General features: G+C 38.5%; 1 protein-coding gene across 12 annotated transcripts in view; it reads right to left on the reverse strand.

Moving 5' to 3' along the window:
- The window catches only part of LOC124143042 (ankyrin repeat domain-containing protein 29-like), a 50,375-nt gene extending 33,912 nt beyond the window's left edge, over nucleotides 1-16,463 (reverse strand). For 11 of the 12 annotated variants that reach the window (XM_048400154.1, XM_048400153.1, XM_048400152.1 and 8 more), the window contains exons 1-3: nucleotides 16,309-16,463; nucleotides 15,647-15,664; nucleotides 1,728-1,838 (exon numbers count right to left, since the gene is read on the reverse strand). In XM_048400154.1, coding sequence (XP_048256111.1) covers nucleotides 1,728-1,838; nucleotides 15,647-15,664; nucleotides 16,309-16,320 — 141 coding nt within the window. In that variant the 5' untranslated portion in view covers nucleotides 16,321-16,463. The remainder of the gene's footprint in view (nucleotides 1-1,727; nucleotides 1,839-15,646; nucleotides 15,665-16,308) is intronic. The other variant, XM_048400157.1, reaches the window with a different exon arrangement.
- Nucleotides 16,464-16,485: the final 22 nt, after the last annotated feature.

Below are 16,485 nucleotides of genomic sequence, written 5' to 3' on the forward strand. Positions count from 1 at the left end.
CCGAAAGGTACAGTTGTACAGTGATTGACATCATGAGCATCAATCCACACAATTGAGATACCATGACATGCATCAACCAAGTCAGTGAGCCTGACCACCTGATCCTGTTAGTTGACTCTTACGACAAGCATAGTTTCCTTTTACGGCAAAAATTATTTGCTGAAGTCCTATTCTACCCCAGATCTACTGATATACTATGTGCTGGTGTACTGATATACTATGTGCTGGTGTACTGATATACTATGTGCTGGTGTACTGATATACTATGTGCTGGCGTACTGCAGTGTACTCGGGCCAACAAGATTCACACTTTCATATTTTCCAGAATGGAGAGTTTGGGATTATGTTAGAATATACAGAATATCCCATCAGCACACCGAGATGCCAGCAGAAGCCAGACAATAGGTTTGCTTTTCAGGACAATCAGTGAACCAATATTACTTATCTATTACATAAATGTTCTTCCTTGTAATATCTGGAACATTATTGTGTTTCTAACCAGGTTCTTCCACTAATCATGTATTGCAACGTACCTGACATTCCACTTCGTTCAACACAAGTGTAATGCAGTGAGCATAACTGCGCTTTGATTGGTTGACAACCATAACGGACGCGGTGCTACTCCACAGCTTGTTATTTCCCTCATCCAAGAGTCAACAGACTACTTCGTATCTGCTTAGACATCCAGCAGTAAGTATCGGCTGTAGCTATCAGGGTCTCATCAGGTATCACCTGCCTGATGACAGGTGTAGTCCTCTAATCAGGTTTGGGGAGAGCAGAAATCAACATTACTGCCTGCTTCTTGTTATAGCACAAGTATGAGGGACAGACTGGTCACACTGCCTGTTGAGTATGAATAGCAGTAAGCCTCATTTATTATTTTATTTATTTATTTAGTCTTCTCTAAATTGTGGTAGAGTAAAAAGAAGAGTTTTCATTGAAAATATGCCTATTTTAAAATCAGAAATTTGTATCTTTGTTAATAATTCTAAGAATACTACCTCTATTACATCATGTATTAAATCCTGTATTATTCTGCTGTCATCACACTAAAAATATATTGAGTATTGAACACCAACATTTGCACATAGAACACCAACATTTGTGAAGGTCTTGCCAATTGAATAGAACTGGTTGAGTAATTGGAAACACCAACAGCTGTGTAGGATCTGCTACTACAAGAGACCTGTCTGTGCAACTAGAACACCGACAGCTGTGTAGGATCTGCCACTACAAGAGACCTGTCTGTGCAACTAGAACACCGACAGCTGTGTAGGATCTGCCACTACAAGAGACCTGTCTGTGCAACTAGAACACCGACAGTTGTGTAGGATCTGCCACTACAAGAGACCTGTCTGTGCAACTAGAACACCGACAGTTGTGTAGGATCTGCCACTACAAGAGACCTGTCTGTGCAACTAGAACACCGACAGTTGTGTAGGATCTGCTACTACAAGAGACCTGTCTGTGCAACTAGAACACCGACAGTTGTGTAGGATCTGCCACTACAAGAGACCTGTCTGTGCAACTAGAACACCGACAGTTGTGTAGGATCTGCCACTACAAGAGACCTGTCTGTGCAACTAGAACACCGACAGTTGTGTAGGATCTGCCACTACTACAGAATGGGCAGAGTCATGGTTTTCAGTTACCGCCATTAAAATTGTGTGGAGTGAGTGAGTGAGTGAGTGAGTGAGTGAGTGAGTGAGTAAGCCACATCTGCTTACCTTGTCTTTACAATCAACATGGACCTTGCCGCTTTCCAGGACTTTGCGGAGTTGTTCCAGATGTCCCTGCAGCGCCGCCAGATGGAGCTGCTGGTCGGATGGTGTCTCTTTCTGAAACCACAGTATGATTGTTGAAAGCAGATGGTGACCAAAGTTTATGAAGAGATTTACCTGGGTTCTTCAGGATAAGGGCTTGGAGGAAGCTCAGAAGGTGCTGCCGATGGGTAATATTCAAGTTTACCCATGTACAATCATGATTTATGTCACCAACTTTTCACCATATCTCATAATAATCTTATGCTGGCTTAAACAGCCCACCTTACTTGTGGTCTGCCAAGATCACTTTGACCCTAGCACATACTGTCCCTGCAATTGCTGTAGAGGCAGGTCACATGACCGTCCTCTTTAAAAACTACATGTGCTAGGGACCCATAACACACCATGCATGACCACTTAGTTGTTACATATAACATCTAATTTGTAGTATCCACAGGTCTTTACACCTGATAAATACTGGGGATACTGTCAGAGGTATTTTTAAGGGAGTGCTTAGCTCAATTGCATTAGAGATTGAGAGTTCCCTTCTAGGCGCATACACTTTGGATTCTGTATGCATGCGCATCACATGCCGTTCATGCATGATGGGAAATTTCTTTGTGATGAGATGTTGTGTTCAGATGCAATGCCCCAGTATTCAAAATGTACTCAACGACAGATACATTCAAATCATTAGTTCCCTTATATTTGGTCGGTAGTATACGTTAGTGGTACTGCCAGTGGGTATATCCATCTGGTTCGTTGTTTAATGCTGCACTCAGCAATATTCCAGCTATATCACAGCAGTCTATAGTTAATAATCGAACTGGATCAGACAATCCGGTGATTGACATCATGAGCATCAATCTGTGCAATTGGGATACAATGACATGCATAAACCAAGTCAGCAGTCTGACGATCCGATCCTGTTAGTTGCATCTTACAACAAGCATGGATTGCTGAAGACCAATTCTAACCCGGAATCTTCACGGGACTATCCGTCTGGTACTGCAAATGGGTTGTATCATGTATATAGCAGGTACTCCTAGTGTATATATATACACCATGAATGTTTTATACTGTGTATTGCTGCAGCCCCCTCCAGGAGCACAGACACACTAACATCCTGGGGACTATCTCTCGTATCACTACATGGCATACATCAGAGGGCTATTAACAGCCATACATTATTGGGGATTACCCACATTGCCATAGCTGTATACATACATGGGATACTACATGGGAACTGGAGGTCTTACAAAGCATACTTCTGACCCCCTGCAGCAGTTCCAACCACGGTATGGCAGGATAGCCAGCAGAGGTGTGTGGTTATGTGTGGTTGTGTGGATATGTCACAGTGTGTGTGTGTCATTTTGTGTGTGTGTATCATGGTGTGATGGTGTGTCATTTGTGTGGTTGTGTCATGGTGTGAGGGTGTGTCATGTTGTGCGGGTGTGTCATGGTGTTTGAGTGTCACTGTGTGTGGGTGTGTCATGGTGTGAGGGGGGGGATGTGTTATGGTATGAGGGTGTGTCATGTTGTGTGGGGGTGTCATGGTGAGTTGGTGTCACTGTTTGTGGGTGTGTTATGGTGTGTCATGGTGTGAGGGTGTGTCATGGTTTGAGGGTGTGTCATGGTGTAAGGGTGTGTCATTGTGTGAGGGTATGTCATGGTGTGTGGGTGTGTCATGGTGTGTGGGTGTGTCATGGTGTAAGGGTGTGTGGGTGTGTCATGGTGTAAGGGTGTGTCATGGTGAGGGTGTGTCATGGCATGTGGGTGGGTGGGTGTGTCATGGTGAGGGTGTGTCATGGCGTGTGGGTGTGTGGGTGTGTCATGGTGTGTGGGTGTGTCATGGTGAGGGTGTGTCATGGTGTAAGGGTGTGTCATGGTAAGGGCGTGTCATGGTGTGTGGGTGTGTCATGGTGAGGGTGTGTCATGGTGTGTGGGTACATCATGGTGTGCTGGTGAAATGGTGTGTGGATGTGTCATGGTGTGAGGGTGTGTGGGTGTGTCATGATGTGAGGTGTGTCTTGGGGTGAAAGTGTGTCGGGAGCTCCTCCCACCGGGCCAACCTGGCAGGCAATTGGTCTTTAATGAAGCCTGATGAGAGTAACATGGGGGATGTTTTCATGTGCCATCTCATCTCCCACCACAATCTATTTCACATACACAACTGGACAACATGCAACTTCTTAAAAAACAAACAAGAGTGCCATCCATGCCATCCCTCATTCCCACCATTCATCACCAGCAGGGCTCTGTCTGTCCAGCTCACTGTACCGAGATCATTACAAGGGAAATCTTCAGGACAAATGTGTTAAAAACCATACACTTTACAAGTCGTGGTAAAGATCGCTCAAACCTTGAGTGCTGAAGATGTTCGAAACTAGCTGTTACCATGGTTACCATTCATTTCTTCGACTTGATGGCATTTTAGTAATAACGTTTTTCAGATCAATATTTATTCTGCAGGTGCTGATATTTTTACCATATGTGATGATTGTAAATAGTGTTTCATGTTTCAGGTTATTTTCTCAAAGAAAAGTTTGACATTTCATGATGTATGTTTATATAAGGCTGTAGACTCATCCTAAATGAAACATGAAAAATACCTGAATGGATGTAAGATGTGACAATGTGACGGATGTACTCAGCTGGCCGCAAAGAACTCTGGGTAGGTAAGTGATGGCTTCATACCCTTGAGGCATATTTATATTGTAATCTAAAATTTGATAAACACTAGCACCTAATGTAATCAAGCTGGCAATTAGCATTTTTGTAACTTTACCATAAGCATGATAAGAAAAACACAAGCTTTCTCATTATTTGTTTTATTTGCTTGTTGTTAAACCCAGGACAGGGCAATATTCCAGCTTTATGATGGTGGTCCGTAAATAACCAAGTCTAGACCAGACAATCCAGTGATTGACATCATGAGCATCAATCTTTTTAATTTGCCCCATCATAAAACAAGACTGAAGCCAGTTTACTCTGCACAGCGGTTGCATTGTCAGCTTTGCTGTGAGGAGCTCTATTGTTTTGGTTTGAGAATTGAATTGGGCATGTGACGTCACACTCAGAAATTATTTCATGCATGATTTAAAAACACACAGAACCGTGAATGTACTGTCCCTTTCATTGTCATTGCTTGATATCTGTCCGAACAGGTCTGAACACACAGATCCGTGCATGTACTGTCCCTTTCATTGTCACTGCTTGATATCTGTCCGAACAGGTCTGAACACACAGATCCGTGAATGTACTGTCCCTTTCATTGTCACTGCTTGATATCTGTCCAAAAAGGTTTATAGACCCGACACATTTAACTTGATGACAAAACAGTGTCCACCCACCCACACCTACTCCCCCTAATCTCTCAGAGAGGTATAAGTAATCAGGCCATGTTTTCTTTGCATGACTGGCCTTGTCAAATCAGGTGATCGGGGTATGGAAGAGCCCACTTCTGAATCCTCAAGGGGTCATTCGGGATTATCATATAACCTGAGGTAAAAATTTATCTGGTGTGAGTATTTTCCAGCATTCTGAGATTGTCATGGATCCGTTTATCTTCCGGTCTGTAGTCTACAGCTGCATACTTCCTCTTCTCCTGAACTTGTCCCAGGGGTGCCAGTCGAAGGGACTTTGCTCTGAGGGCCAGTTGTCGAAATCGGCACCCTCCTTGTATCAAGTTGCTTGTCCAAGTTGTTGAATCTAATGAGAATGGTTGCAGTGAAAGGAGCATCTATCAAACACAGCAAGGGTGACCCTGATGACAGCTCTTTCATGGCAAATGTGAAGCTGGAGGTTCAGGCTAAAGTTTTCTGGTTTAGTCTTCAGGACTTGCAATGCTGTGATGTACGTATAAGGGAGGATACATAAAATCTTGTAATTGAGCAGAAAACTTCGAGTGGAAGAGTAGAATGTGCTGCTTCACACAAGTGTCTTTAGCTTTCTCTTGTGGTGAGTAGGAGAGTCCTGTCGTCTCTCACTAAGGGTCAGCTCATGGCTGGTCTGTGTCAGTGTTGAAGTAACCAGCGCCATCTAGTTGCACAGCAGATCTACACTAGTAAACCTTTGTTTCATATTAATCTATTCCACAACAACCTTATAATGGTTCCTCTTCAATTTATGAATGTACTCCATTATGTTGTAGTGAGTGAGTATGGTTTTACGCCGCTTTTAGCAATATTCCAGCAATATTATGACGGGGACACCAGAAATAGGCTTTCCATATTATACCCATGTTAGGAATCGAACCCGGGTTTTTAGTGTGACGAGTGAACGCTCTAACCACTGAGCTACCCGACCACCCCTGAATATGTTGTAAGTTGTGTTGTTTTAAGAAGCAATCATTAGAAGAGCAGTGATCACATATATTAGGCAAGAGAATTCTTAAGGTGACCACTGAGTCTGATCATATATCTATGATATTCCATAAATGAGGTACCAAGAGGTTTTTCCAGGCAGGTTCTGGAGATGACCATTCTCCAGGGACATAACATTTGAGGGCCATGATTGTGGTGAAGGACAAAACAGTCAAACAATGAAAACATAACTCTATTGATTATAATACTTCATCAGAATAAACAATATCTGATCCACTGTAAATAAGGGAATATTTAAATCATGGAAAACACCTTTCAAAATCTCTGATGTCATACATACACGAGGAACCTTGTGCTTCTCACCATGCTCACATCCATACCTGACGATGGTGTACACAACTGTTCTATACTCTCATGATCAAACAGAATACCTGACTAGGGAATACACAACTGTTCTATACTCTCATGATCAAACAGAATACCTGACTAGGGAATACACAACTGTTCTATACTCTCATGATCAAACAGAATACCTGACTAGGGAATACACAACTGTTTTATACTCTCATGATCAAACAGAATACCTGACTAGGGAATACACAACTGTTCTATACTCTCATGATCAAACAGAATACCTGACTAGGGAATACACAACTGTTCTATACTCTCATGATCAAACAGAATACCTGACTAGGGAATACACAACTGTTCTATACTCTCATGATCAAACAGAATACCTGACTAGGGAATACACAACTGTTCTATACTCTCATGATCAAACAGAATACCTGACTAGGGAATACACAACTGTTCTATACTCTCATGATCAAACAGAATACCTGACTAGGGAATACACAACTGTTCTATACTCTCATGATCAAACAATACCTGATTATGGTGTACACAACTGTTCTATAAACTGAAACAATTTAAAATACTGTATTCGACATAATAAGCACCAAGGGCACTCTCAAAATTAGAGAAAGGGGGCTGTTATTTGAATACAATTTTGGTGAAAGAGTTGAAAGATCGTAAATTTTGTTGTTTATGCTTACAGCCTGAAATGATACCAAAAAAATCTGTGCTGTTATCATGTGATTATACACAACAGATATATTTTTCCAGAATTTAATTACCTGTAATTAAGGGTGCATATAACACAGGAGTGCGTATTATACACGAATAAATAAGTCTTGTGTACATTGATAAATCAGAAGGGTGCTAATTGGGATTGCCAATATATTAGCAAATATTGCTGTGGGCACTCATTACAGCTGGGCACATCTTACGTCGAATACGGTAACAAAAATACCCCTCATGTTTGTTCTTCAAGATTGCTGCATATCAAGTGGCTAATCATTTCTTACAATCAAAATGTGAAACATATTCCCCAAACCTTGAAAACATGAGTTGTGTCGGCTTCCACCACAAACTTTAAACTAAAACAATTGTTGCATGCATTGATTAACGTCCATGTTTATTATGATTACGCAACAAATAAGAAACACACGTCTAACAAAAGACATTTTACCAGTAAACATAACAGGACCTTCTTGAACTAATAGAAACATGTTATCACAGTTTAATTATATTTAATACATTCTTTTGTTAAGTTGTAATGAATTTCCACCGAAGCAATGACTGAAACTATAAACTAAGCGATCTCAATCAGATAAGCTTAAACAATGGTATTTTTTAAACAAAGGTATTATTTTAAACAATGGTATTTTGTTAAACAATGGTATTCTTAAACATGTTAAACAACTTAATGAGTGAGTGAGTGAGTGAGTATGGTTTTACGCCGCTTTTAGCAATATTCCAGCAATATCACGGCGGGGGACACCAGAAATGGGCTTCACACATTGTACCCATGTCGGGAATCGAACCCGGGTCTTCGGCGTGACGAGCGAACGCTTTAACCACTAGGCTACCCGACCGCCCCTAAACAACTTAATGATCATCATGAAGCTGTTGATATCAGCTGGTCATCCCTATTACCTAGCCTCTTACAGGTTACCACATGAAACTTCCTACAAACACCACCATCTGAAAATAAATGGCAGAGATGGATCTAGTCTGTCATACAGACCCTCATACAAATATATCCAATACAGCCCATGCAAGTCTATAATGTTTTGCAAGTCTAGATTACTGCAGTCTCTCAGGGCTACTTTTTATTATATGTTTATTAAGATAAATTAACAATTGTTTTTTCTGTAAGATATGTTCATTTCAGAGACTAGATGTTAAAGGCGGATGCAGTATTTTGAAAAAAGGGGGTGTATATAATACCCGCAGCCGAGTGTGCATGTGCACTCCACTTTGGATCCACCAGTGCATAATACTAATCTCCTAAATATGCACTACATCTACGCAACAGGGAAACACAACAATCATTTCGGTGACTGTAACTCTCTCCAGGACACAGCGACATAAACAAGTCATAAAATATACATTATCATTACCTTGAGAATTGCAGGCGTCAAATGTCAGCAGCAATAAAAACACGATATGCTGTTTATGTTTTCTTGCAGTCTTAAACACAATTCTATTATGAGATATTGCTTGTGTTGACAGCTGAATAGATGCAGGCAACTCAGCAGTCCATACATAGTAACAATATACAAGCATGTCTATATCAGCCCTCAGTTGACAAACATTAAATAGATATGAGTAACTCATAAACATGATAAAGACAATTTAATTACACAGTTTTTAGTTTACTATTGGGCAATACTCAAGTTATACAAAGTTTTTAGTTACTACTGGGCAATACTCAAGTTATACACAGTTTGTAGTTACTACTGGGCAATACTCAAGTTATACACAGTTTGTAGTTACTACTGGGCAATATTCAAGTTATACACAGTTTGTAGTTACTAATGGGCAATACTCAAGTTATACACAGTTGGTAGTTACTACTGGGCAATACTCAAGTTATACACAGTTTGTAGTTACTACTGGGCAATATTCAAGTTATACACAGTTTGTAGTTACTAATGGGCAATACTCAAGTTATACACAGTTGGTAGTTACTACTGGGCAATACTCAAGTTATACACAGTTTGTAGTTACTACTGGGCAATACTTAAGTTATACACAGTTGGTAGTTACTACTTGGCAATACTCAAGTTATACACAGTTTGTAGTTACTACTGGGCAATATTCAAGTTATATACAGTTTGTAGTTACTACTGGGCAATACTCAAGTTATACACAGTTGGTAGTTACTACTGGGCAATACTCAAGTTATACACAGTTTGTAGTTACTAATGGGCAATACTCAAGTTATACACAGTTGGTAGTTACTAATGGGCAATACTCAAGTTATACACAGTTTGTAGTTACTACTGGGCAATATTGAAGTTATACACAGTTTGTAGTTACCTTTGGGCAATACTCAAGTTATACACAGTTTGTAGTTACTACTGGGCAATATTAAAGTTATACACAGTTTGTAGTTACTACTGGGCAATACTCAAGTTATACACAGTTTGTAGTTACTACTGGGCAATACTTAAGTTATACACAGTTTGTAGTTACCTTTGGGCAATACTCAAGTTATACACAGTTTGTTGTTACTACTGGGCAATACTCAAGTTATACACAGTTGGTACTTACTACTGGGCAATACTCAAGTTATACACAGTTTGTAGTTACTACTGGGCAATACTCAAGTTATACACAGTTTGTAGTTACTACTGGGCAATATTCAAGTTATACACAGTTTGTAGTTACCTTTGGGCAATACTCAAATTATACACAGTGTGTAGTTACTACTGGGCAATATTCAAGTTATACACAGTTTGTAGTTACTACTGGGCAATACTCAAGTTATACACAGTTTGTAGTTACTACTGGGCAATACTCAAGTTATACACAGTTTGTAGTTACTAATGGGCAATACTCAAGTTATACACAGTTTGTAGTTACTACTGGGCAATACTCAAGTTATACACAGTTTGTAGTTACTACTGGGCAATATTCAAGTTATACACAGTTTGTAGTTACTACTTGGCAATATTCAAGTTATACACAGTTTGTAGTTACTACTGGGCAATACTCAAGTTATACACAGTTTGTAGTTACTAATGGGCAATACTCAAGTTATACACAGTTTGTAGTTACTACTTGGCAATACTCAAGTTATACACAGTTTGTAGTTACTACTGGGCAATACTTAAGTTATACACAGTTTGAAGTTACCTTTGGGCAATACTTAAGTTATACACAGTTTGTAGTTACTACTGGGCAATACTTAAGTTATACACAGTTTGTAGTTACCTTTGGGCAATACTCAAGTTATACACAGTTTGTAGTTACCTTTGGGCAATACTTAAGTTATACACAGTTTGAAGTTACCTTTGGGCAATACTTAAGTTATACACAGTTTGTAGTTACTACTGGGCAATACTTAAGTTATACACAGTTTGTAGTTACTACTGGGCAATATTCAAGTTATACACAGTTTGTAGTTACCTTTGGGCAATACTCAAGTTATACACAGTTTGTAGTTACTACTTGGCAATACTCAAGTTATACACAGTTTGTAGTTACTAATGGGCAATATTCAAGTTATACACAGTTTGTAGTTACTACTGGGCAATACTCAAGTTATACACAGTTTGAAGTTACCTTTTGGCAATACTTAAGTTATACACAGTTTGTAGTTACCTTTGGGCAATACTCAAGTTATACACAGTTTGTAGTTACTACTTGGCAATACTCAAGTTATACACAGTTTGTAGTTACTAATGGGCAATATTCAAGTTATACACAGTTTGTAGTTACTACTGGGCAATACTCAAGTTATACACAGTTTGAAGTTACCTTTTGGCAATACTTAAGTTATACACAGTTTGTAGTTACTACTGGGCAATACTTAAGTTATACACAGTTTGTAGTTACCTTTGGGCAATACTCAAGTTATACACAGTTTGTAGTTACTACTGGGCAATACTCAAGTTATACACAGTTTGTAGTTACTACTGGGCAATACTCAAGTTATACACAGTTTGTAGTTACTACTGGGCAATATTCAAGTTATACACAGTTTGTAGTTACTACTGGGCAATACTCAAGTTATACACAGTTTGTAGTTACCTTTGGGCAATACTCAAGTTATACACAGTTTGTAGTTACTACTGGGCAATACTCAAGTTATACACAGTTTGTAGTTACTAATGGGCAATACTCAAGTTATACACAGTTTGTAGTTACTACTGGGCAATATTCAAGTTATACACAGTTTGTAGTTACATTTGGGCAATACTCAAGTTATACACAGTTTGTAGTTACTAATGGGCAATATTCAAGTTATACACAGTTTGTAGTTACTACTGGGCAATATTCAAGTTATACACAGTTTGTAGTTACTACTGGGCAATACTTAAGTTATACACAGTTTGTAGTTACTACTGGGCAATACTCAAGTTATACACAGTTTGTAGTTACTACTGGGCAATATTCAAGTTATACACAGTTTGTAGTTACCTTTTGGCAAAACTTAAGTTATACACAGTTTGAAGTTACTACTGGGGAATACTTAAGTTATACACAGTTTGTAGTTACTACTGGGCAATACTTAAGTTATACACAGTTTTTAGTTACCTTTGGGCAATACTCAAGTTATACACAGTTTGTAGTTACTAATGGGCAATACTCAAGTTATACACAGTTTGTAGTTACTACTTGGCAATACTCAAGTTATACACAGTTTGTAGTTACTACTGGGCAATACTCAAGTTATACACAGTTTGTAGTTACCTTTGGGCAATACTCAAGTTATACACAGTTTGTAGTTACTAATGGGCAATATTCAAGTTATACACAGTTTGTAGTTACTACTGGGCAATACTTAAGTTATACACAGTTTGTAGTTACCTTTGGGCAATACTCAAGTTATACACAGTTTGTAGTTACTACTTGGCAATACTCAAGTTATACACAGTTGATAGTTACTACTGGGCAATATTCAAGTTATACACAGTTTGTAGTTACTACTTGGCAATACTCAAGTTATACACAGTTTGTAGTTACCACTGGGCAATACTCAAGTTATACACAGTTTGTAGTTACTTCTGGGCAATACTCAAGTTATACACAGTTTGTAGTTACTACTGGGCAATACTCAAGTTATACACAGTTTGTAGTTACCTTTGGGCAATACTCAAGTTATACACAGTTTGTAGTTACTACTTGGCAATACTCAAGTTATACACAGTTGGTAGTTACTACTGGGCAATATTCAAGTTATACACAGTTTGTAGTTACTACTGGGCAATACTCAAGTTATACACAGTTTGTAGTTACCACTGGGCAATACTCAAGTTATACACAGTTTGTAGTTACTTCTGGGCAATACTCAAGTTATACACAGTTTGTAGTTACTACTGGGCAATACTCAAGTTATACACAGTTTGTAGTAACTACTTGGCAATACTCAAGTTATACACAGTTTGTATATACTACTGAGCAATACTCAAGTTAAAGATTAGTCGATTCGTTTCTAGTAACACACAATGTAATACTCAAGGACATTCAAATTATTGTCAGTGTTATAGTAGAAAGTAAACAAACACACTTCTATTGTTAAAATGCATGAAAAAGGAGTACCAGAGGTCCATTTTCCCACACAATAAAACTAAAGCTTTAAAACAACCAAAAACCAAAACATATGGGAAATAATAAATAAAACAAAACATGGGAAATAATAAACACCAAAAGATGATTCTGGTGTTAATGTTGGAAAATTGCAATATGTTAATCAGGGTCACATTTCCACTCAAGTAAACTATTTCTTGTTATATATTATGGTGCTTTCCCAGCAAACACACTGATATTGGGCCTGTTGGATGAATGTTAGCATGTCCCATTTGGCATGCCGATTTTTGGCCAACATTGTAAATGAACTTCTAAATTTAGTTTGATTAATTACATTAAGACTCTTTACCTGTCTTTTGTGCAACAAATGACATTTTAAACTGATTTCCCACTATGTTGTAGTTATGCATTTTTTCTGCAACCTCGTAGGTAGAAACATTTGCCTGTTTAGTGTTTGGTAGACACTTGTAAGTGACTTGAAATATTATTTCTGAGAAAATTAGCTGGAGATTTTCTGATCTCTTGCTTTAGTGAGTGAGTGAGTGTGTGAGTTTTATTTTACACCACTTTTAGCAATATTCCAGCAATATCACGGTGGGGGACACCAGAAATGGGCTTCACACATTGTACCCATGTCGGGAATCGAACATGGGTTTCCTGTGTGACGAGCAAACGCTTTAACCACTAGGCTACCCAACCGCCCCTCTTGCTTTTGAGAAAGGTACATGTATTGTTAAACTTATTATGAATTACAAATTAACTGATTCAATTTCATATATATAAATAATCACAAATTAGCTTAGTTGGGCTTGTATTTACTGCCTACCAGCAACACAGGTGTTTAAAGTAGTGTGCTGTTGACCTAGATATCTGCTCTACATGAAAATCTTTAATTAGTGGATAGAAATATGTGACGGCAACAAGCTAGAAAAGCATTTGCTAGTAATGCCGCAGACCCAGGTTTGATTCCCCACGAGGGTACAATGTGTGAAGCCAATTTCTGGTGTCCCCCGCCGTGATATTACTAAAAGCAGTGTAAAAGCATACTCAGTCATTCACAAGCTAGATGATAATTCCATGATTAAGTCACATTTTCTTAGGTAATGTTACTGTAGACCTGGCATCATAAATACCAGCTGTTCTGTTGCACCCAGAAGCAGTTACCTCCCTTGTAGGAGCTATCACTGTATACTTATACAATACATGCAACAGAATAGGTTATAAACATGTAAAACCAAAATTGGTTGAATATTGTAATCATGTTATTGTTAATGAAAAGTATTTGATTAATTTTTCATGATTATATGAATCTTTGAAATTAACATATCTGTATCCAACTAACAAATGTTACAGGCATCACTGAATGTGTAGGAAGTATTTATCTGATTTATGCTATCAACTTTTCACACAAAAGATATTCCTCAAATAATCTATTGGAAACGTTTCAACAATATTTTATGATTATTCATGTCTCCGATATCAATTGACCCTGCTGTTAGGGTATTTAAAAAATGATCAAATGTCAAAGAACATATTAATGTAGTAGAATTAGTATCATCTAATTAAATCCAAAACATCAGACACAGAACGTATGATAGAGGTCCCTGGGAACAAACTTAAAGACAATATTTGAAGAATTCTGTGCCTTTTAAGTGAAACCGATATGTGATCAGCTTGTAAATCATCATGGGCACATTTGCACACTACTTTACATAATATTATAACTTGTAAGTGTGAAGAAGTGAGTGAGTATGGTTTTACGCCGCTTTTAGCAATATCCCAGCAATAATAAGGCGGGGGACACCAGAAACGGGCTTCACACATTGTACCCATGTCGGGAATCGAACACGGGTCTTTGGCATGACACTTTAACCTCTTGGCTACCCCACCGCCCCTAAGTGTAAAGAATAATGGGAGTGAACATATACACATGCTAAAAATGAAAAAGACTAACTTCACTTTACTTAGTCAGGAATGTTTGTCCATACAGTGCTTGATGACATTTCTCCAGTGTTATTGTACATCCAGTGAAAAACATACTTTGTTTAAAATACATACTTAGTTTAAAATACAACGCTCACTATATTGTTTTTTGTTTTGTTTGTTGTTTAACACCGCACTCAGCAATATTCCAGCTTATGACGACGGTCTGGAAATAATCGAGTCTGGACCAGACAATCCAGTGATTGACATCATGAGCATCAATCTACACAATTGGGATATGACGACATGCATCAACCAAATCAGCGAACCTGACAGCCCGATCACGTTAGGCGACACTATATTGAATCTTTGTGCCCAGTTATGTAATCTTTTGTAGGATTGTTTTTTAGCTGAGATGGAAAAAATTATGGTTATTTTTGATAGAGTCTTTGTAGAGATTAATATCGCACTAAAATGCAGTTAAGTCAAGGGCAACACCAACAATGAAGAGTGTCAACCAGGGCGAGTCCAAATTTACTAGCCGGTTACCCACCCACCTATTACCTGACACTACCCGAGTACCCACTGTTGGTCTCAAGAAATAGGTACAAAATGTTTGATTATGAATATTTTTACCATAGCCCTGGCAAAACGTATTTAGATACATGTATTCAACAATCTGGTCATGCATACACTGAAGTTGACTTAAGTTATATCTTTATTCAACCATATGAGAAGTCAGAAAGAAATGTGAACATTGGTGACTTGTAGTGTAACCATAGAGTTCTGGATAATTTTTGATATTATTATTAAACAATATATCACATGACCAACCACGGTCCGGGTAGTCGTGTTGCCAACATTGGACTAAATTGAAAACACTGTGCAAACTATATACTAGACCAATATCCTCCAACACTGGACCAACATAGTCAGAAGGGAGAAACTGACCAACATTGATCCAATGTCATTGTGTTTGCTGGATTAGTAAACGGGGTACCCAGAACCAGAGTAGTGAATATATATACATACATCTTCAAACGTGTCAGTCTGCCGAAACAAGAAACATTAGACAAATAAATAAGCTGACAACATCTTACCAAATGATATAGTTATATATATATATGTGTGTTTTAATACCTCAACATGATTAGTGTGTCTGTTCCTTTTCATCACAACAAATAGGTATATAGATATATAGATATATATACGTCTTTGATCACAACTACTTCTAAATATTTATTTTTAAAATATGCCTTGAATATTACTGGCGTATATATTGTAAACGACAACTCCAGCGTTGGGTGTCACAAGAGCGTAAATTGGTCGTAAGTCCCCCTGCACAGGCACAGAGCAGGCGGCATATGCCCGTCATTGGTATACACTGCTGTCATCGCGGCAGACGATACAGGGAATGTTCACCATTGTCATTTGTGTTGTTGACATGCTGGATCAAATGACACGCTCTCGTTTTCACTTTGATATGATTTGTGATAGGGTTCCTAACGTGATTATGAACCCCCAAATATATAATAACAAATATATTCCAGCCCCCATCGATTCCCATGCACGGCGGTGCTTATAGTGTATGTTCAACACCCAACAACCGTCCCAATATCACTGGCACGCGATGCATAAACTCCGAGACAATGTTGCACAAGGTGCTTAGTTATGCATTGTGCAACAAGTCTTACCTTAAGAGACATACTGAAGGTTGTTATAGTGTGTTGTTTTCACGATAGATGTAGCATATCCACACACAAAACGTGCTCCATCCGAACAGCGTATATAAATGAGTAGGTATTCACTTCTCCACTCGCGGTTGTCTACTAGCGGCGGAAATAGATAGAAACTATAAATAGCAACAGGCT

This window comes from Haliotis rufescens, unplaced genomic scaffold (assembly GCF_023055435.1).
Source record: "Haliotis rufescens isolate VD_foot unplaced genomic scaffold, xgHalRufe1.0.p SCAF_2, whole genome shotgun sequence".
NCBI classification, from domain to species: domain Eukaryota; kingdom Metazoa; phylum Mollusca; class Gastropoda; order Lepetellida; family Haliotidae; genus Haliotis; species Haliotis rufescens.